Source organism: Pelodiscus sinensis, chromosome 1 (assembly GCF_052426305.1).
Source record: "Pelodiscus sinensis isolate ZL-2025 chromosome 1, ASM5242630v1, whole genome shotgun sequence".
Taxonomy (NCBI): domain Eukaryota; kingdom Metazoa; phylum Chordata; order Testudines; family Trionychidae; genus Pelodiscus; species Pelodiscus sinensis.
In genome coordinates this window covers 137,357,479-137,380,180 of record NC_143052.1, presented here as the reverse complement: position 1 = coordinate 137,380,180, position 22,702 = coordinate 137,357,479, and the positions used below count along the sequence as shown (strand labels likewise).

The 22,702-nt window shown below is 45.7% G+C and overlaps 1 protein-coding gene across 8 annotated transcripts in view; it reads left to right on the top strand.

The window, feature by feature from the left end:
• The first annotated feature begins 2,716 nt into the window (after positions 1-2,716).
• LOC149525642 (uncharacterized) overlaps positions 2,717-22,702 on the top strand; it is a 34,329-nt gene continuing 14,343 nt past the window's right edge. Inside the window, exons 1-7 of one of the 8 annotated variants that reach the window (XM_089771790.1) lie at positions 2,717-2,945; positions 7,032-7,076; positions 11,157-11,204; positions 11,508-11,552; positions 17,339-17,383; positions 18,533-18,577; positions 21,018-21,062. In XM_089771790.1, the coding sequence (XP_089627916.1) occupies positions 2,876-2,945; positions 7,032-7,076; positions 11,157-11,204; positions 11,508-11,552; positions 17,339-17,383; positions 18,533-18,577; positions 21,018-21,062 (343 nt within the window). In that variant the 5' untranslated portion in view covers positions 2,717-2,875. The remainder of the gene's footprint in view (positions 2,946-7,031; positions 7,077-11,156; positions 11,205-11,507; positions 11,553-17,338; positions 17,384-18,532; positions 18,578-21,017; positions 21,063-22,702) is intronic. The other 7 variants (XR_016347512.1, XM_089771788.1, XM_089771787.1 and 4 more) reach the window with 7 other exon arrangements.

Below are 22,702 nucleotides of genomic sequence, written 5' to 3'. Positions count from 1 at the left end.
TCTGTGCTCCCAGTCTGTTTGGCTATGTCATCTACTCTGCAAGGTTTTTGAGCAAGAAGCCTTTTGCGCAAGAGCGCATCCACACCTCAAAGCACATCACAAAAGCCATGTGTTTTTGCGCAACAGAGCGTCCTGTGCTTTTTCCCATAGGGGTTTCTTGCGCAAGAAATCCCTGTGGAGCACCTGTGGAAGAAAACAAGCCTTCACTCTGCGTTGTGTTTAAGCAACAAGTAGCCAGAGGCAGTTTTATTACGAGCTGCAGCAAGGGAAAAACTGGTTCGGACAGGGGGGGAACCCCCCCTTCCGAGGCAGATCTTCGAATACTGAGCACCTGTGCTTTTTCCCATAGGGGTTTCTTGCGCAAGAAACCCCTGTGGAGCACCTGTGGAAGAAAACAAGCCTTCACTCTGCGTTGTGTTTAAGCAACAAGTAGCCAGAGGCAGTTTTATTACGAGCTGCAGCAAGGGAAAAACTGGTTCGGACAGGGGGGGAACCCCCCCTTCCGAGGCAGATCTTCGAATACTGAGCACCTGTGCTTTTTCCCATAGGGGTTTCTTGCGCAAGAAATCCCTGTGGAGCACCTGTGGAAGAAAACAAGCCTTCACTCTGCGTTGTGTTTAAGCAACAAGTAGCCAGAGGCAGTTTTATTACGAGCTGCAGCAAGGGAAAAACTGGTTCGGACAGGGGGGGAACCCCCCCTTCCGAGGCAGATCTTCGAATACAAGCAATTATGAAGCAGTTTATATACTGTCTATTAGATATAGTAACAATAACAATTAGTCTCCTTCCCATTACAAACACCAATGGCTAACAGTTATTCAGTTCCACCCAGATGCTCCTTATCTCAAGGTCCCTGCCAGAGTCAGCATTCTATCCTTATCTCTGTATGGAGGCGAGAGGCAAAGGCAGCGTCTAATTACAGATCTCGCATTGTCAGGCCACAGACTTAGCTTGACTCTTGCTCTCTTGCTAACAAGACCAAGATGGCTGCACACAAATTCCCTTATTCCCTTTTCCTTCCTCCACAGTCCACATTTGCCTCTTGCACAAAAAGGAGTTATGCCTCATAGAAGGAGGTTTACCTACACCAGAAAAAGCCCTCTGTTCTGATGTTTTACTATCGATTTACTTGCACAAAAACACACTTGAAGTGTGGACGTTCTGCGGGTTTTTGCGTAAAAATGGCCATTTTTGCGCAAAAGCCTTGCAGTGTAGACATAGCCTTTCCTGCAAAACAGATATGAACTGCCTCTAAATATGGGATGCATGGTTTATCTTAAGAACCAACATACAAGAAATACAGGCTTGGTCCAAATTAGAAACAATATTAGCAAATATGGTAATCACAGTAAAATTCCCCATGTAGACACAGCCTATGACTATGCACAGGAATTTAGTAAACTTCAGGGTAAATGATGCAAAGGAGGAAATAAGCTCCAGGGCTCAGACACTCCTAATTCCCATGAAAATCAGTGGGATTGAGGCACCTGAATACTTTTTGGGATCTGGGCCTAGCTCCCTTCTTCCAGTGGTGATGGCACTGCAGAGTGAACAGGAACAATTACAGGAAAATCTTATTCTTTTGATTCAAGTCAGCTGCTCTGACTCTAAGCTCTGGTTTACACTGCCAACATATGTTGGGATAACGATGTCTCAGAGGGCATGTCTTCCCTAACAACATTAAAGGACTGCTGTGGCAGTGCTTTCACATGGCTGAGTAGCTGCAGCACCAGTGCTGGAAGAGTGTTTTGAAACTTTCTGCACCCATGGGGTGTTTTTTCATACCCCTGAGTGAAAAAGTTCCATCGCTGTAAAGTGGCAGTGTACATGTAGCCTGAGAAATGCAGTTGTACTGACCTGATTCTCAGTGTCGAAAGCACTGGGGGCTTCTCCCATTGACATAACTACTGCTCCTCAGGAAGGTGGTGACTGTGGACAGAAGAGTTTCCACCCTCATGAACACCAGTGGTTTTGTCGGCAGGACAATGCTCCTACCAACAAAGTGCTGTTCACACTGGCCTTTTCATTGGTAAAACTTTTGTCGTGGGAGGGTGTGTGTTTGTTTTTTAACATTCTTGAATGACAAAAAAATTGCTGACAAAGTGCCATTATAGATAAAGCCTTAGTCACTTTTTAAAGAGTCAAACTTCACTTTATTGACCTGTTCACAATGGAATCAACAGGAGCATTACTATTGAGTTCAATGAACACCAGATTCTGTTTGGCTAAATTGTTTGGTTAAATTTTTCAGAAGTGGCATCTTGTTTGAGGCATGACATTTTTGGATGCCCAAAAATTAAAGCATCCAAGGTGAATGGTCACTTTTGAAAAGATGAGCCTACAGCCCTTAATGGGCTTCTTTTTCACAGAGGTGGAATGCAAATTCTAAAAGGGGTAATAATGCCGCAGATGTAGGTGAATTGCACAGTGAGTAACCCTCCCCCCAACTTACCTTGGATCTACTTTGCATTTGCAAACCAGTGACTGAGGAGAAAAACAGGAATTTCCACTGCCTGCTGTGCACATGAAAAGTGGGAATGTGGTTTTGGGAGCCACTCCTGCAACAGGCAAACTGAATAAAGTGCTTAACAGCAAGGCTCCTATGAACGGCCTTGAATTATCCTTTGTTACCCTCCCCCATGTCCCTGCCATCAAGCTGCAATTATCATACCCCTCTGAAAACCCCTTTCCCCGGCTTCCCTATCAGGTTCTTTCCTAGTATTGGAAGGGGAGGGGCCCTGAACAATAGAAATGATGCTTCCTGCAAAGGCCAGAGGTTTTAAGTAGAAACAGAGAACCTCTCAAATGCACACTTGACTACAGTCTTCAGCTCTCATCCTTTGCTGTTGCTTTTACTTCCCACAAGTTGATAACCATGCTGAAGAAGTTCCTGTTTACCTCGACCTTGTTAGCTTTGGCGCTGGCTTTCCCAAGAGAAATACCAGGTAAATCTTATGCTTTATAAAGAGAGAGGGATGCAGAGATGGACACACAGAGGGAGAGATGCACAGACACTCACCGAGGAAGATGTTAGTCTATTCAATAGGTGTCAGCTTGCCAGTAAATTAGAAATGGGCAATGATATAGAAATGCACTTGTATGCACACTTATGACTCATAGGGAAAGACCGAGATCCAGAGAGAAGACAAAAGAATAAGTAAAATGCAGGACAATGTAGCACTTTAAAGACTAACAAGATGGTTTATTAGATGATGAGCTTTCGTGGGCCAGACCCACTTCCTCAGATCAAATAGTGGAAGAAAATAGTCACAACCATATATACCAAAGGATACAATTAAAAAAAATGAACACATATGAAAAGGACAAATCACATTGCAGAACAGAAGGGGGGTGCGGGGGGGGGGGGTGGGAAGGGGGAGGAAGGAAGGTAAGTGTCTGTGAATTGCTGATATTAAAGGTAGGGAGAGTGGGATCTTGTTAGTCTTTAAAGTGCTACATTGTCCTGCATTTTGCTTCAACTTCCCCAGACTAACACGGCTACATTTCTATCAAAAGAATAAGTGTTTGCATAAAAGCAGAGAGAGAGAGAGAAAGAGGGACAGAGGTTGGGGAAGAGACATGTGAAAGCCAGACAAAAAGAGAAATGACATGAAAAGAAATTGAATGGGAGAAACAGGCGTAGAGAAAATCAGAAAAAGGTGTGCAATTTGTATATTATTTCCCAACTATTGTATTGCTCAGTGTAATAAGCCCCTTTTCATGGTAGCTTTCTTGCTGACTCTGGTAATTTGATATGAACTGGGAATAAGTTATTTTTGCACCTCTCAGGAACCTGTTGTCCCTGCTGGCCAAATGAAATGATATGTGAGGTTGGATGAGACTGGTATGATCCCATAGAGAACCATCCCCTTTGTAATGCATACTCTGGAGGCAGGATTACATTTGCCATAGGAAACAGCATGCCATAGGAAACTCTTATTTTTAAGGGTTCAGAATGTCACTTACTAAAAGGTATTTTGAATTAGTGTTTTTGTTGCTAAATTTCTTAGCTTTTAATTGTCTTGCATTTCAATTAAATGTAGAATTTAGATTTTGTTTCCCTATCTGTGTTTTATGTATTTTAAAGTGCTAGTCAACTTGGTGTTTAACAATAATACCTGGCACTTTATAAACCTAGCTCTCAAAGCAGTTTACAAGGGTAGGGAAATAATTGTCCCTGTAATACACAGAGGCTTAATGTGGTTAAGGGATAGCCAATTTGTGATCAACTCAGTAATAGAATCAAGGACTTCTGACTGCTATTCTAGTTTCTCAGCCAATAAACCACATCAACTCTTTATTTCAAGAGCCCCATTTGCTGATCCCTAGGAGGAACACAATGGATCTTATAGTGGATGAGAAGCTGGATATGAGTCAACAGTGTGCCCTGGTAGCCAAAAAGGCAAATGGAATATTAGATTGCATTCGGAGGAGCATTTCTATCAGATCTAGAGAAGTGATTATTCCCCTTTATTCAGCTCTGATGAGGCCACATCTGGAGTATTGTGTCCAGTTCTAGGACCCCCACTATACGAACGATGTGGACGCATTGGAGAGGGTCCAGTGGAGGGCAACCAAAAAGATTAGGGGTCTGGAGAACATGACCGATGAGGAAAGGCTGAGGGATTTGGGTTTATTTAGTCTACAGAAGAGAAGAGAGGGGGAATTTGATAGCAGCTTTTACCTTCCTGAAGGGAGGTTACAAAGAGGATGGAGAAAGGCTGTTCTCAGTAGTGATGGATGGCAGAACAAGGAGCAATGGTCTCAAATTACAGTGGGGGAGGTCTGGGTTGAATATTAGGAAAAACTATTTCACTAAGAGGGTGGTGAAGCACTGGAATGGGTTCCCTAAAGAGGTGGTGGAATCTCCATCCCTAGAGGTTTTTAAGTGTTGGCTTGACAAAGCCCTGGCTGGGTTGATTTAGTTGGGATTGGTCCTGCCTAGAGCAGGGGGCTGGACTTGATGACCTCCTGAGGTCTCTTCCAGCTCTATGGTTCTACGAACAGAGTTTGTCTATAATTAATTCAAATTCACCTGTCATTACCTTCATTTTTATAATGAGCCCTAAATTCTCTATCATGACATCCATTTTCATAAAATTTGTGGTATTTAATAATAAGTTAAATTTGACTGAAGTTGACTGAAGTTTATTACATTTCCTAAAAGTGCCATGTATTTTCTATTTCAGAGTGTACAATTGTTGCAGGGGCAAGAGGGGATGTTGTCAGCTGGGTTTTGCCATTGTAACTGAGCAGTGGAGCTTTGTGGTCCGAGTCTGTATCCCTGTTTATATGAACTGCTCCTACAGCTCTTTGGGGATCACTATGAGAGCAAGGAGGGAAGCAAAGTAGCCTTCACAGGGCCATTTCCTGCTCTGCCTACAGAGACAGTAACAGATGCAGAGGAGGGGTTTGGGTCCTTCATATTGCTCCATCTACATTGATCGTCCTCTTTTGCCAGAACTAGTTAAGTCCACCCACCAGGGAGAAGAGGGGAAAGGAATTCACGGTATGTCTACACTACCACCCTAGTTTGCACTATGGTGGTTAATGTAGTCATACGGAGTTGCAAATGAAGCCCGGGATTTGAATTTCCAGGGCTTCATTTGCATATTGCCGGGCGCCGCCATTTTTAAATGTCCGCTAGTGCGGACTCCATGCTCGCGGCTACACGCGGCACAGACTAGATAGTTCGGACTAAGATTCCACGAGGTGTAACGATAGTTCAGAAAAAGAATCCTCGTCCGAACTATCTAGTCTGTGCCGCGTGTAGCCGCGAGCATGGAGTCCGCACTAGCGGACATTTAAAAATGGCGGCACCCGGCAATATGCTAATGAAGCCCGGGAAATTCAAATCCCGGGCTTCATTTGCAACTCCGCATGACTACATTAACCACCCTAGTGCGAACTAGGGTGGTAGTGTAGACATAGCCTCATTAATTACCTCTTTCACTATGTAACCCAGATCTGTAGCTGTCAGAAACAAAATCATTGTTACAACAATTAGTTTTTGTTTAAATAGATATGGTACAGAAAGTTATTCATTGGATATTTCTGTTTAACAGGGTATTGCCATATTACAGAGTAATCATCAGGAACACCTAACTGTTTCTAGAGATTTTATTAAATTGGGTGAACGCTAACAGACCAGGCATGTCCCTCAATTGAAGAAAGGAAGGAAGCAAGGAAAGGAAGGGAAGGGAAGGAAGGAAGCTGATTTTTGTTTTGAAATTGAATGTTCTTTGAATAAAAGTAACCAAATATTTAAATATCTATCTTCCCACAATTTTACTGATATGTAATTGGTGTGTTAATTTTTCTATAACTATATTCTCCTGTAGGTTTTTGAACCATTTCTCAATGGTTGGGCTATTTTCTTTTCCCAATGAAAGGTTGCTAATAGTCAAGCTGATGAGGAAATTCTTCATTTCTTTTCCTGTGACTGTTTTTTCTAGGAAGCCCTAGGACAATTGCCAGAGTGTGTAAAGTTCCCTAATGATTATACACCCAAAAACAATGCAGGCAGAGCCTTCAGGCAGTAACACTGACTCCCTTAGAACTGCTGATAGAGGGTGGTGGGCCTTCCCCCCCCTCACAAGAGCACTCTTTCAATCTGTATTCCCCCAGCTTTCTCAAACCTTACATCACCTGCTGTAGCCCAACCATTGGTGGAGGGGATGCTCTGAATTATTCATTATTGGTAACTAAGTCCTTTTTCTTTTGAAAGTGAAGAAGAATACAAATGCAAACTGACTGTTTCTCTCACTGTATCAGGGGACCCACAGGGTATAGGTGGAACTGCAGAAATACACTACAGATCTCAACATCTCATGTAGCCATTTTTGGGGTAAGAGAAAAGCCCTCAAGTGATCAGTGATGCTCTGGATAGATGACTTCTCAGACTGAGAGTCCTTCAGAGACAATGGGGTACTGGGATCTTTCAGAAATAGACCACTTGTTGCGTGGATTAGCACCGGCAAGAATTAATTCATGAAAGAAGTTTAATTATTATGTATGGTTATTGTCTCTAGATATGGTCACCTCTTACAGTGATGACACAACAGCAAGTCCTACTGGTGAGTTCCCCTTCTAACACCTTAATAATTCGTTATAAGATACTAGAAGATTTACCCATAGACTCAGACTTTAAGGTCAGAAGGGACCATTATGATCATCTAGTCTGACCCCCTGCACAGTGCAGGCCACAGAATCTCACCCACCCCCTCCTAGAATAATCCTCTCACCAATATCTCAGATATTGAAGCCTTCAAATACTTTGAAGAACCCAAGATGCAGAGAACCAGCGTTGCATGGGTTCTTAATTCAATTTTTATTTTTCATTTAAATCATTGTTCTGGGATGGGACTGAAGATAAGGGCTTCAGTATGCATGGTGTAACTGAATACACCAATGAATGGATCCTGGCAATCCCTGTGTGGTGAGGGTAGTCTCTAAAGTGTTACAGGACTACTTGTTTTTGTTGAAACACAGAAAGCCTGATTCTACAACCTTTCCTTGTGAGATCTATCAATGGTCTCCTATCCAAATGTTGATCAGGCTTTTTTGACTTTCATTGTGACATTCAATGAGATCAAAATCCCAAGATAACCTACAGTTTCAATCATGGCTCAGGGTTTTCCCATCTTGTATTCCTGGGGTACGTCTAGACTACATGGCTCCGTCGACGGAGCCATAGATTTGTTTTTTTGGCAAAGGCAAATGAAGCCACGATTTAAATGATCGCGGCTTCATTTACATTTACATGGCTGCCGCGCTGAGCCGACAAACAGCTGATCAGCTGTTTGTCGGCTCGCGCGCTAGTCTTGACGCTCCCCTGTCGACATCAAAGCCCTTTGTCGGCAGCCCCGGTAAACCTCATCCCACGAGGAATAACGGGGATGCCGACAAAGGGCTTTGATGTCGACAGGGGGAGCGTCCAGACTAGCGCGCGAGCCGACAAACAGCTGATCAGCTGTTTGTCGGCTCAGCGCGGCAGCCATGTAAATGTAAATGAAGCCACGATCATTTAAATCGCGGCTTCATTTGACTTTGTCTATGTGTCTAATCTACATGCCTCTGCCGACAGAGGCATGTAGTCTAGACACAGCCCTGGTGTCCCTAGATTTAAACACTTCCTACATAGTAGAAATCATAGAATCCCATGGCTGGAAGAGACCTCAGAAGGCCACTGAGTCCAACCCCCTGCCCAAAGCAGGACCAATCCCAACTAAATCATCCCAGCCAGGGATTTGTCAAGCCAGGACTTAACTTCTAGGGATGGAGATTCCACCACCTCTTTAGAGAACCCATTCCAGTGCTTCACCATCCTCCTAGGGAACTAGCTGTTCCTAATATCCAACCTAGACCTCCCCCACTGCAATTTGACACCATTGCTTCTCATTCTGCCATCTGTCACTTCCAAGTACAGCCTCTCTCCATCCTCTTTGGAACCCCCTTCAGGTAGTTAAAAGCTGCTATCAAATCCCTGCTCACTCTTCTGCGAACTAAACAATCCCAAATCCCTCAGCCTCTATTTGTAGGTAAGGTGCCTAATCATTTTCGTTGCCCTTTGCTGGACCCTCTCCAGTATGTCCACATCCTTTCTGTAACATAATGGAAGCACTATTCCACATGTGGCCTCACCAGTGCTAAATAAAGGGGAGTAATTACTTCTCCAGATCTGTTGGTAATGCTCCTCCTAATGCACTCTAATATGCCATTAGCCTTCTTGGCTACAAGGGAACACTGTTGACTCATATCCAGCTTCTCATCCACTGTAACCCCCAGGTCCTTTTCTCCCAAACTGCTGCTTTGCCATGCAGTCCACAGTCTGTAACAATGTTCGGGATTCTTCCGTCCCAAGTGCAGGATTCTGCACTTGTCCTTCTTGAGTCTCATCAGATTTCTTTTGGCCCAATTCTCCAATTTGTTTAGGCCACTCTGGACCCTATCCCTGCCCTCCAGCATACCTACCTCTCCCCCTAGCTTAGTGTCATCCGCAAACTTGCTGAGGGTGCAATCATCCCCTCATTCTGGTCATTAATATAGATGTTGAACAAAACTGGCTCTAGAACTGACCCTTGGGGCATCCTGCTTGAAACCGACCGCCAACCAGACATTGAGCCATTGAACACTACCCGTTGGGCCTCACAATCTAGCCAGTTTTCTATACACCTCGCAGTCCATTTATCCAAACCAAACTTCCTTAACTTGCTGGCAAGAATACTATGGAAGACTATATCACATCCACTGACTTCCCAATGTCCACAAAGCCAGTTACCTTGTCACAGGAGCAATCAGATTGGTCAGACTTGCCCTTCATGAATCCAAGTTCACTATTCCTGATCACTTTCTTCTCTTCCATTTGCTTCAAAATGGATTCCTTGAGGATCCCCTCCATGATTTTTCAAGGGACTGCAGTGAGGCTGACTGGTCTGTAGTTCTCTGGGTAGTCCTTCTTCCCTCTTTTAAAGATGCTGGGACTTTTTCCAATTGTTCGGGACATCTCCTGACTTGATTGCCACAAGTTTTCAAAGATAATGGCCAATGGCTCTGCCATTTAAAAATGGTGCCTGCCCAGGAACATGCAAATGAAGCCCGGGATATTTAAATCCCGGGCATCATTTGCAAGTTCGAATGCCTACATTAGCCACCCTAGTTCGAACTAGGGTGGCAGCGTAGACATTCCCCAATATATTTATACTCTTCCCTTGTCATCTGTCCAAATTTCCACTTCTTGTAAACTTCCCTTTTGTGTTTAAGCTCTCCAAGGATTTCACTGATAAGCAAAGCTGGTCACCTGCCATATTTGCTTTTCTTACTTTACATCAGTATGATTTGTTCCTGTGCCTTCAATAAGACTTCTTGAAAATACCGCCAGCTCTCCTGGACTCCTTTCCCCTTCATGTAAGCATCCTAGGGGTTCCTGCCCATCAGTTCTCTGAGGGAGTCAAAGGCTGCTTTTCTGAAATCCAGGGTGTGTATTTTGCTGCTCTCCTTTCTTCACTTGGTCAGGATTCTGAAATCAACCATCTCATGATCTCTGCTGACCAGGTTGCCACCCATATCTACTTTCCCTACTAGTTCCTCCCTGTTAGTGAGCAGCAAATCAAGCTGTGCATGGCCCCTGGTTGGTTCCCTTAGCACTTGTACCAAGAAGTTATCCCCAACATTCTCCAAAAACTTCCTGGATTGTCTGTGTACTGCTGTATTGGTCTCCCAGCAGATGTCAAAAGATTATAATCCCCCATGAGAACCAGGGCCTGTGATCTAAAAGCTTCTCTTAGTTGTCTGAAGAAAGCCTCATCTACCTGTGTGGTCTATGGCAGACACTGACCACAACATCACCTCTGTTGCTCCCACCTCTAAACTTAACCCAAAGACTCTGTATACTGGAGCTCTGAGTGAGCATACTGCTCTCTTAGGGTATGTCTACACTTGCCCCCTACTTCGAAGTAGGGAGGCAAATGAAGCATACCGAAGTTGCAAATCAAGCCCGGGATTTAAATATCCTACGCTTGATTTGCATGTTCCCGCCTGGTCGCCATTTTATAAATTCACTAGCCCGGAATAACTGCCCTAACTCGAATTAGCTGGTATTCCTCCTGCAATGAGGCTTACCAGCTAATATGAATTAGGGGCTTTAAATTGGACTCCTGTTTCACTGCCACGTGTAGACGCGGGCGGTTACTCCGGGCTAGTGAATTTCTAAAATGGCGACCGGACGGGAACATGCAAATCAAGCACGGGATATTTAAATCCCGGGCTTGATTTGCAACTTCGGTATGCTTCATTTGCCTCCCTACTTCAAGGTAGGTGGCAAGTGTAGACATACCCTTACATACAGTGCAACTCCTCCTTTTCTCTCCCACCTGCCCTTCTTGAACAGTTTATGCCCTTCCATGACAGTGCTCCAGTCATGTGAGCCATCCCACCAAGTCTCTATTATTCTTAAGAAACAATATCTCAGACAAATGTTAACCCTTGTTTTTCTGTGATTTATCCTCTAAATTGCTCAGATTGTTGTTCACCTTCTTCATGGGCCTTTCATAGCATTTTCCTTTCATACCCCAGTTTTATCCCATTCGAGTCAAAAGGAATTAAGTCATTTCTCTCAATTGCTTGTAACATTTGTTCTTTCTCTTTCTTTATCTCAGTAGATTTCACCAAATTTTACACTGAAGAGGCAACAGCAGAGATTGTTGGTGAGTCTTCTTTTGAAAAACAAGATGATTTTGTTTCCTAGAAACCTCAGAAAGTCATTGAGTCTTGTGGAAGCATCTCAAGGTCTCCAAATACTATTAATGATATTTGGCACTACAAGTCATGAAAAAAAGATTTACTAATGAATACTATCAATCCCACTATGAGAAAAAGACCCATTTGAAATCTTCTTGCATCTCTGTGCTTCCAATATCTGTCCACTGAGAAAAAAAAAGAAAAAAAAAAAGATTCATTTCCCTTACATGTGCCTCAGAAATGTTAACATCTGCTGTTTGTTTCTGCAGACTTCACCACTTCTTACACTGAGCAGACAAGAGCAGAGCCAAAGGGTGAGTCTATTTCTTTAATGAACCTTCAGATGTCTGTCTAGTCCCAGTGCCCAAACCATCTCTAACAGTTCTACATCAAGTACAGTAAACTTCCGATAATCCGGCACCTTTAGGACCCAGGGGATGCTGGATTATCAGATTTGCCGGACTATCGGAAGGGGAGTCTATGAGGGGTCTGGGATGGGGGGGGGGATGCCACCCCAGACCCCTCATAGCCCCCCTTTCCGATAGTCCGGCTTTGCCCCAGGCGTCCCTGATTCAGCCACTGCTGGTCAGTTTCAGCAGCAGCTGAATCGGGACGCCTGCAGCAGAGCAGCTGGAGTGCTGCCGGGTTGGTCCGGTAGCGCCGACCCTTGGCGTGGCGAGACCGACCTGGCAGCATCCCAGCTGCTCTTGGGGACACCTGGGGCAGAGCAGCTGGGCTGCTGCCGGGTTGGTCCAGTAGTGCCGCTCCTCGGCGCTGTGGGACCAACCTGGTAGCACCCCAGCTGCTCTGCCCCAGGTGTCCCCAAGTCAGCCGCTGCTGATACTGATCAGCAGCTGACTCCAGGAAGCCCGAGGAAGAGCTGCTCTGCCCCAGAATTCCTGGAGTCAGCCACTGGTCAGTTTCAGCAGCGGCTGAATGGGGACATCTGGGGTGCTTCCGGGTTGGGTCCCGCAGCCCCGAGGGGCGGTGCTATGGGACCAACCCGGCAGTGCCCCAGTTGCTCTGCCCCCAGCTTCCCCGATTCAGCCGCTGGTCAGTTTTAGCAGCGGCTGAATCGGGGAACCTGGGGGCAGAGCAACTCCAATGGTCCAGCTGCCCGGAGCACTTCCGGGTTCCTGATGGTGCCGGACCATCGGAGTATTACTGTATTAACTTGACTTTTTTTAGTGATGGTGATTCCACCACTTTCCCTGGAAACTACACCCAATGTTAGGGTTGCCAGGCATCTGTTTTTTTGCTAGAACACCTGATCAAAAACGAACCCTAGCTACGCCAGTTGGCACAGCCGACCAAGCTGTTGAAAGTCTAGATGGCAGGGACTCAGAGGACCAGTGCTAAGGCAGGCTTCCTACTTGCCCTTACTATACATAACGCCTGGAAGTGGCTTCCAGGACCCTGTACTCCCTAGGTACCGGGAGGCTCCATGCGTTGCCTCTGCCTTGAGCACTTGCTCTGCAGTTCCAGTTGGCTGCGGAGGCAGCACCTGCAGCTTCAAGGGCAATATATGGAGTTTCCCTGGCTACTCATGCACCTATAGAGCTCTAGGAAAATGGCAGCTGCTTCTTAGGAGCCATACTAAGCCTCATTGAGACCCTGAATACCATCCTACATCTCAACCCCCTGCCCTAGCCTGCATCCCCACCTATACTCCAAGCCCCTCATCCCCAGCTGCACCCATCAATCAGGCTGTGTCTAGACTACATGCCTCTGTCGTCAGAGGCATGTAGATTAGACACATAGGCAAAGGCAAATGAAGCCGCGATTTAAATGATCGTGGCTTCATTTAAATTTACATGGCTGCCGCGCTGAGCCGACAAACAGCTGATCAGCTGTTTGTCCGCTCAGCGCGCTAGTCTGGACACTCCCCTGCCGACATCAAAGCCCTTTGTCAGCATCCCCGTTATTCCTCGTGGGATGAGGTTTACCGGGGCTGCCGACAAAGGGCTTTGATGTCAGCAGGGGAGCGTCCAGACTAGCGCGCTGAGCGGACAAACAGCTGATCAGCTGTTTGTCAGCTCAGCGCGGCAGCCATGTAAATTTAAATGAAGCCGCGATCATTTAAATCGCGACTTCATTTGACTTTGCCAAACAAACAAATCTACATGGCTCTGTCGACGGAGTCATGTAGTTTAGACGTACCCTCAGAGCCCTCATCCCTTTCACCCACCACCCTCCTACTCCAGGCCAGAATCTCCTGCCACAGCTAAACTCCCTGGAGCTTGAAGGCCCTGCCCCTCCAGCACACTCCAATCCCCAGCCCTTATCCCCTATCCCCTTCCTGCATCTCAAACTCCTCATTCCTGGTCACATCCCAGACTAAACCCTCTCTGCTCCCAGCCAGAGCCCTCATCAGTGTTCCCTCTAAGATTTTACATCCATGAGCAGAGTGAGTTTTGTCTTGGGCACCAATATTGAGGTCATGTGCACTTGTTTGGATGTGTGCCAGTGTGGCACCCACCAGTTACTAACAAATATCTGAGATCTATAATGTTATGAAAGAAAGAATACTATAACAAGGGATAATTAACAAGGTACATGACTTTAAAATCTTTATTTAATATGAAGTCAAATAAAAAGGAAATTAATAGTGCAAAATTTACAGTAGCCAACTTCCTCTGTTTGTAGCCCTTGTGAGCAGAGGTGGGCGTGGGGATGTCCCAGGCTGGTCTAAGGCCGATTGGAGATGTCACAGGAGCCATGTGTGGGATTGTTTCTGTGCCTACCTGTGAACTGGGATCTCTTTGCTCAACTGAATTACAGCATCCCCTCTCCACTACAACCTGTGCCACTCAGCCCATCACATCCTGTGCCTTTCATTTTCCCTCCCTCCACCGTCCGCCCCCAGCCCCCCTCCGCAGCTGAGGCTTGTGCAAGACTAGTAGGGGATGCAGATTTGCTGGAATTCACAGCTTTCACCCACCCACCCCCAGCTGGAAAGCTCTTCTGCACCAGGTGAGAGGACAGCTGCTGCAGAGACCCCCTGCCCTAGCAGGTCTCATTGCGGGTGCAGAGGCCCTGCCCTGGTTGTGTCCAAGCCCCAGACTGTATTGTTAAGAGCTGACGTGAGGTAAAACCTCCTGGAGCTGAGCTGGCAGGTATGGATGCACCAGGCAGAGGCCAGGCCCCCACCAGGACAAGAGCGAGTAACCTGGGTGGAGCTTTGGCTACCTGCTGCTTTGGGTCAGTGCGCAGAGGGAAGGCAGAACACAGGAGGGACCAGAGAAGAAGCAGCTACAAAGCTCGGTGTCCAACCTTGAAGGAAACCCAGCCTGGGGATGGAGGTGCAGCTTGGAAGCAAGGTTGTGGCTCTGTCCTGTCAGAGACACTGGCCTTCCCTGGCTGCACCAAAAACCCAACTGGCCCCAAGCTCTCCTCTGAACTGGAACATCCCCAGATGGTGACGGGCTACAGAGAGGGGTACAGGTAGCAAGTTTCCCACAAAGAGGGAGAGGGGGCCCCTTGCCCAGGCATTGTCCAGCTGCTCTCCCATGTTGGTGTCTTGCCCCTCGACTTCCTACCCAGCTGCTTCCCACTGCCGCTGGAATAGCCACCTGCCACACGCAGCTGCGCGGCTCTGCTTAGGAGTTGGGCAGGATAGAAATTTTCTCTGCATGCCTGTGCAAGTGTGTAACTTAGAGGAAACCCTGGCCCTCACCCCCACCCCAACTTCCTCCTGCATCCCAAATTCCTCATTCCTGGAATCACCCCAGAGCCCCTACCCCTAGCCAGAGCCCTCCCCTTTCCTCCTCTCCTGCCCCATCCCAGCTCAGTGAAAATGAGTGATGGTGGGGGACAGCAAGCAATGGAGGAAGCAGGGGTGAATTCTCAGAGAAGGGATGGGGCAGGTGGTAGAGCAAAGATTGTTAAGTTTTGTGCAATTGAAAAGTTGGCAATCTTATACTGGACGTTGAAATACTAGCACATAGCTTTTCCTTTTGTTGCATCTTAGGCTATGTCTAGACTACATTCCTCTTCCGAAAGAGGAATGTACATGAAAGTGCAAATGAAGCGTGGATTTAGATTTCCCATGTTTCATTTGCATATTCACGTCCGAGTGCTTTTTCGAAAAAGGGTTTTTTGAAAGTGAAAGCACAGTCTAGTTGGGATTCTTTAGGAAAAAAACCCTTTTTCAAAAAGAACCCCTATTCCTTAAAAGTAGTAGGCTGCTTGGGACAGTTTTCCCTGGAGGGTGTAGGGAGAGCAGGGTGCATGGTGATTTAAAGGCACAGTGACTTTTAAAAAAAAAAAAAACCAACAACTTTGGCCCCTCATTTTATTTTTATTTATTTATTTGCTCAACAAATGTTTTCCCTGCCATGTTCGGTATTTTTTCTGAAAGTATCTGGCAACCCTAAATACAGATTACATTTTAAATATTAACTCTTCAGAATGATTAACAGTGACTTTTTATTACCATTCATCTAATAATTAATATAGTTGAGAAAGTCCTAAATTACTCATGGACCATTTTATGAACAAAGGCTTAATTTGTTGAATCAATGAGTTACTGTGAAATGGTTAGTCAGATTGATTTTATTAACAGAAATAAATGATTGACAGGTAAATGCTTCTGGAGAAACTGCAGCTTTTAGAGAAAGGACAGGAGTCTATTCTTTCTCATGCATCATCAGCAAATTTTCAGATACATTCAGACCTCTAACAACAGATATGATGCATCTTGAATACATTTAGATTTCCAAAGCCCAGTGTGCAGAATGAGTAGTGAAAAAAAATCATTGGACCAGTGACCAAAGCTAGGCAGGAAATGTTTTTCCCAGTCCAGATCTGCTCTGCCTTAGATAGACTTGAAAATAAGTCTCTTATGTCCCAGAAGACTGCTCAAACAACTAGGCTGCGTTTACACTGGCATGATTTTGCGCAAATACTTTTAAAAGTTTTTCTGTTAAAAGTATTTGCACAAGAGAGCGTCTATACTGGCATGTGCCTTTACGCAAAAGATTTGCTTTTGCGCAAAAGCATCTGTGCCAGTGTAGACGCTGTCTTGCGCAAGAAAGCTCCGATGGCCATTTTAGCCATCGGGCTTTCTTGCACAAGAAATTAATGTTGCTGTCTACACTGGCCCTCTTGTGCAAGAATACTTGCGCAAGAGGGCTTATCCCTGAGCAGGAGCGTCAGAGTATTTGCGCAAGAACCACTGATTTTGTACATTACAAAGTCAGTGGTTCTTGCGCAAATACTCACAGACAGTGTAGACAAGCGGCAAGATTTTACGCAAAAGCTACAGAGCTAGCCTCTTACTTGTCTTGGCCTAATCAGGGCTGGCCCGAGCCCTTTTGGCACCCTGGGCCTGGGTGTGCGGCACCGCCCCCGGGCATAGGGTGCATGCGCTGCCCAGCCTGGCCCAGCCAGCGCTGGGCTGTGCATGGCCTCGCAGCCGTAGGGGCAAGGGCACTGCTGTCCAGTGCCGCGGGGCCAGTGCTGCAGGAGCTGATCAGGCGGCTCCTGATGGCAGCTGCAAGGGACGCCGCACGCCCCTTACAGCTGCCATCAGGTGCCCCCAGTGTGTTGGCACCCTGGGCAGCAGCCCGGCTCGCCCATGCCTCCATCCGGCCCTGGGTCTAATGAATAGTCAGTTATTTACCTGTAGTGGGACAGCCTCAACAGGCACACATGTAAGGGACACACACTCTGTAACCCATAAGCTAAGCAATTTGGGTTCAAATTCCCATTCCCCCTAAACATAGCAAGAACTTGAATCTGCCTCTCTATGGGCACCTGCATGCTTGCTGATGGCTCCAAATACCAAGAAGCCAGGTGCCTCTGACAAGGATCTTCACCCTGGATCTCAGAAACCTTCCCAATGAGAGTTTTACTGAAGCCATCCATTTTGTGAGAAAAGTTTCTTGCATGATAAATCTGCATTTTCCAGTGAAAAACTCATACACACTGAAAAATTCCCAACCAGTTCTAACAGTGAGGGGAAATAAATGTGAAATTCACATGAAGTTATTTTCCAAGGTGTGATTTTTCAGAACCACACTTTAATCTTAGCAAGCAGAGAGATGAGAAAAGAATTTCTTTAAATGAACTAATGATTTTTTGTATTAACTTTCCCTAGATTTAACCACTTCTTTTACTGAAGATTCAACCTTAGAGGTTACAGGTGGGTCAATCCCAATCTGCATTGTCCCTTTTCATTCCAAATCTAATCACGGGGAAATTCATAGACACTTTCTATGTGTGACGGACCGGGCCGTGTCTGGGCACAGCTGAGGGCGTCCGCTCAGGGCGAATTGCTCAAATCCGGGGCTCCTTACAGCCCCCAGACTGGTGACCTCTCCAAATAGACCACAAACCAGTCTCACAGAGCGCTTCAGCTGCCTGCCTGAAGCCTCACGAGCAAAACCCCTCCGACACCCCAGCAATATCCGTGCCCCAGATGGCCCCGGGCCTCATACACAGGTGGGGGTGGGGGGTCCTAGCACCCAATCCCACCTACCCCGAACAAGTTCTGTCCGGTTCCAAGAAACCAGCCACAGATCCCTGGTCAATTTACCCTTTGGATCTTACCCACAAATCACGCTGGGCCAATCCTTTAGCATCTAACATCTAAAGGTTTATTATTACAATAAAGAAAAGCATGAGAGTAAGGTTGTTAAAGAATAGTACATTACATGCACCGAATCTCCCAGGTCTCGATGCAGACTCTAGCAGAGATGTTACAGCTGCTGGCTTAAAAGTCCTTGTTGCACATCCTAGAATCAGGATGGGTTCACAGGTCTTTCCGGCTCTTCGATCCCTGCATAGCTGCCTCTGGCATGAAGTGCTGAGCTGAGAACAAAATGGCATCTACCACATGGCCTCTTTATACCTCCTCCCTGGCCTCTTCTTGTATGCAGCCGGTCACCTGGCCCTCAGCCTCTCTCTGCTGGCAGCTCTTAGGTCTCCACCCTCATGCTTTAGGTGTGTCCTTGGCCCATCGAGTGCCATTGTCCCACAGGGCCTCGCTAATCAGCCTGTCCATAGCAATGCTCAACCACATTCAGAGAAATATTCAGCTTCCACACAGATTACAGATTCCTCCCTATACACACAGACATTATACACTCACATAAATAGCGTACACAGGATCAGCAAACAATAAGCTCCCATTCAATACCCCACATGGCCCCCTTTTATACCAATTTCTGGGACCAACACCCCCACCTAGGGGTGCAGCAGCGATCTGGCTGCTTCCCTCCAATTCGGTAATGTGACACTATGTTTTTTGAATTTTCCAATATTTGGTTCTTATTAAATGCTGCTTTTCTAGAGGCTCCTGTAACTAGTCTGAGAGGAAAGTACAAGACTGGATCTGGTAGGTTTATTTTGTTTTTCCTATTACTTTGTTATCATTATTTCTTTACTATTCGCTATGGGAGTAACAATGCTGCACTGGACTCGTTGGGTATGTTTTCACAGCAGCGTTACTTTGGAAGAACTTATGATATTCTGAATTAACAAAGAGGGCATCTACTCAACAAGCCTTTATTTCAAAATAATGATGAGCAGGAGGTTTTCTTACTCAGACTCATGGTAACCCTCATTTCACGAGGTGCAAGGGAAGTCAAAGGAAGAGTGCTCTTACTTAAACTTCCTGCTGTGTAGACAGCACCAGAAGCTGAGTTAAGCTATTTCAACTTCTGCTACACAATTGACATAGCTCAGTTGCATAGCTTAATTTGACTTTTGTCCTGCAGTGTAGATGTACCCTTTGTGAGAACTGATGCACACAGTTAATGCCTCCTGTTATTTCTATTCTGAGGCATCCATACAGCATCCCCCTGCTTTCCCAGTTTTCTGGGCTCTCCATTCTGCCCTGTGTCTACCCTCCAATTCTGCCCAGAAGTCTCCCTGCTATTCAAACCTTGGGATCTTCAGGCTATGTCTACACTGGTGGGTTCTCTTGCGCAAGAACCCGCAGAGGGTCCACACTGCCCGCCCGCTCTTGCACAAGATTTACAGGAGAGCGTCAGAAGACAAGGCTTCTTGCGCAAGAACTACACTCTTTTCTAACAAGTGTAAGTCCTCTTGCGCAAGAGCACTTGCACAAGAGGGCAGTATGGACGCGCGGCAGGGGTTTCTTGTGCAAGAAAGCCATATGGCCATCAGAGCTTTCTTGCACAAGAGAGCATCCACACTGCCATGGATGCTATTGTGCAAAAGCCCATGGCAATGTGGGTGTGTTCTTGTTCAAGAACCCGCCAGTGTAGACACAGCCTCAGAGACCTCTGCCAATGCCCCTCAATTTGACTCACAGCTGTTCCTATTTCTTCTTGTAATTTACTGTGATGGTTTGAGACCCCTGAGTGCACTTGCTTCCTTGCTCTGCTAGTGCAGTAAACCTAACATGCAGCTGTTGCCTTCCCCCCTGCATCCAGTAGCAAGCTCTCCTGGATGGCAAGTAAGCACTGGAGTGCATCAGTATAAATAGATGAAGAAGGCCACCCAACTTTGAAAAATTCTATTTAAGAGTTTGGCATTAATCAACTCTCCTAGCTGTTACGCATATGATGTGTTTTCTTTCTCTCTAGGTGTGGTGCTTAAAAGAAGCACCCGGGATCTTTTTCAGGGGGATAAGGCAACACGCCACATTTATTGAACATACATAGATCAATCAATACTTATCATATGCATATGACACATTACTCTCATGCACTCACACACACGCACAAGCACACTCAGTCTTGTTGTTACCAAAAGTTGCTCCTCCTAACTGCACTGGCCAGGTGAGTTAGATGGGGGAGGGGTGGAGCCGGGCTTCTGCTGATCCGGATCGATGCCGGGGTCCCTCTGCAAGATGCCTTCTATTTATCCCTCTCATGCAGCCAATTAGTCATCAACTCGCCTTTCTTAATGCTGCTTCAAAGAGAGTTCTTCCAAGGGCAGGCACTTGCTGCTTGACTCCCAAGGTGTCTGTATGTCCAGTCTTCTTAATGAGCTCACTTTGCAGGTATTGTCTTAGATCTGGCTCCCAGACCTTCTCCACCCTTGCAACTGCTGCTGGAGGTGCTCCCCTTTCATTCTTCATTCACACCTCATTCAAAAGACATTTTTTTCTTATAAGATCTATATATCTTAATACAAAGTTCTAGGAGAAATGTTACAGAGATTCTATAAGAACACTTAACAAAGATATATCTAAAAGGACAAGATCTTAATACAAAATATAATATTACAGAGATTTCTCCACATAGGTACATCTACCTCTTTTGTGATTGGAGAAGAGTTCAGTGAATGTCTTTGGATTACATGTATATTTCTCATGTCATGCTTGTGGTGAGATAGGCTTTTGTAGCTTGATAGATAAACCCTTTGTAGTTATCTGTGATATGATTGATCACCTTGTGGTATTGTTTCTGTTCCCTAAATGGGCAGCTAAAACATTTTAAATCGAAGAATTTAAATTAACATACAGCGTTTTTAGACAAATCTGTGTTACCTTCCTGAAATGTTCAGGTTTTGTGAACATTTTAATAAAACCCCAGTAGACATCAGAAGCCTCATGAATATGACACTATCTATAGCAACAGAATTATGCCTAGCCATTTATTTACCAATTTATTTTTTCTGTAGTTGATCATCTTTGCTGTAAAAGAAACTTTGAGGTGTCTTCACTTCAGAGGGTCTCATCTGGGTATTTCCCAGTGTTCTTATGTCCTTCAACTTGCTGGCCATAGACACTTACATGTCTGGAATCTAAGGTCAAATTAACTATCTCTATCCTATTATACACCCTGTTGTGGTTTCTTTTCTAGAGGAATCAAGCACCAGTGGGAGTGGAGATCTGTGGAGTGACTACAGTAAGTTACACATGCATTTTTCGGTTACTTTGTTATCACAGTTGCCTGAATTTCTCTTGTTGCTGTCATAGACTAACTCCTATGAGCTCTTGTTCTCCCCCCACCTCTTGCAATCCATTGTTATACCTGTCCTGGGTTCCCAACACATTCTGCCAGTGCCCCTCAGTCCTGCCGTGCAGCCCCTCTGCTATTCCAGCCCTGGGTTCCCCACACAGCCCTGCCCATGTCCCTCAGTCCTGCCCTGCAGCCCCCTGCTATTCCAGCCCTGGGCTCCCCTCACAGCCCTGCCAGTGCCTCTCAGTCCTGCTCCAGGCCCGCCAACAAGCTACTACAGTAGGTACATTGGCTGGAGCCCTGGGCCTTTTTGAAGCACTGCTCTGCCTGCTTCCATCCAAGGCCCACCACTTCCGGGAATATGAAGCTGGCTCCATACACACTTTGCTCTTCTAGCACGGCCGTTATTCTAAAATAACTATGCGAGTGTCTACACAGCAATTCTGGTATTTCGAAATAATGGATGGATTATTCAGACTTGTGTAAACCTCATTCTACGAAGAATAGCACCTATTCCAAAATAGCTATTTCAAAATAAAGAGTGCACCATTTCTGCTATTTCGAAATAGCCCCTCACCAGGGCCATTCTATGTTATTCCTCCTGGGGCTTTACATCGAGATAGCATGTCTACATTAGGGAAGCCTGCCTCGGAGTAATTTTGAGGCTTCCCTGCAGTGTAGACGTGCTATTTTGAAATAAGCTATTTTGGAATAACTATCCCGGAATAGTTTATTCCGAAATAACTGTGCAAAGTAGATGTAGCCACAGTGGCTATTGGCCACATTGGTCCTACGCTAAAGTATCCTTTGGCTACATCTACACTGGGCACAAATTCCGGAAAAGCTATGCAAAAGAGGTAAGTCAGGATAGGGAAATCCGCGGGGGGATTTAAATATCCCCCACGGATTTAAATAAACATGTCCGCCGCTTTTTTTCCGGCTTGGGGAAAAGCCGGAAAAAAAGCGTCTAGACTGGCGCGATCCTCCGGAATAAAGCCCTTTTCCGGAGGAACTCTTATTCCTGTCATAAAAGGTTAGGGTTAGGGTTAGGGTTTGGGTTAGGGTTAGGGTTAGGAAGTAGGGTTTGAAGTAGGAATAAGAGATCCTCCGGAAAAGGGCTTTATTCCGGAGGATCGCGCCAGTCTAGACGCTTTTTTTCCGGCTTTTCCCCAAGCCGGAAAAAAAGCGGCGGACATGTTTATTTAAATCCGCGGGGGATATTTAAATCCCCCCACGGATTTCCCTATCCTGACTTACCTCTTTTGCATAGCTTTTCCGTGATTAGGGGCCAGTGTAGATGTAGCCTTTGTGTCTGAAATCTTTTTACTTCTTCCACAACTCTGTTGAAAAACTACTAAATTTCACCTAAGACTATAAATATGAATGACTTATTAAACTTATCCAAATCTTTTTTAAAACCTGCTCCAGAGATTGGCAAAATTTTCTGCAGAATTTGTTTCTTTAAAAAATATATCTTCTTCTTCTTCTGGTTGAAAATAAAATGTGCACAGTGCTGTCTTCCGTAGGCTTCAGACAGCCACATGCACTGCTCGTAAATGTGTGAATTTCACCATTTCCCTTTGAAT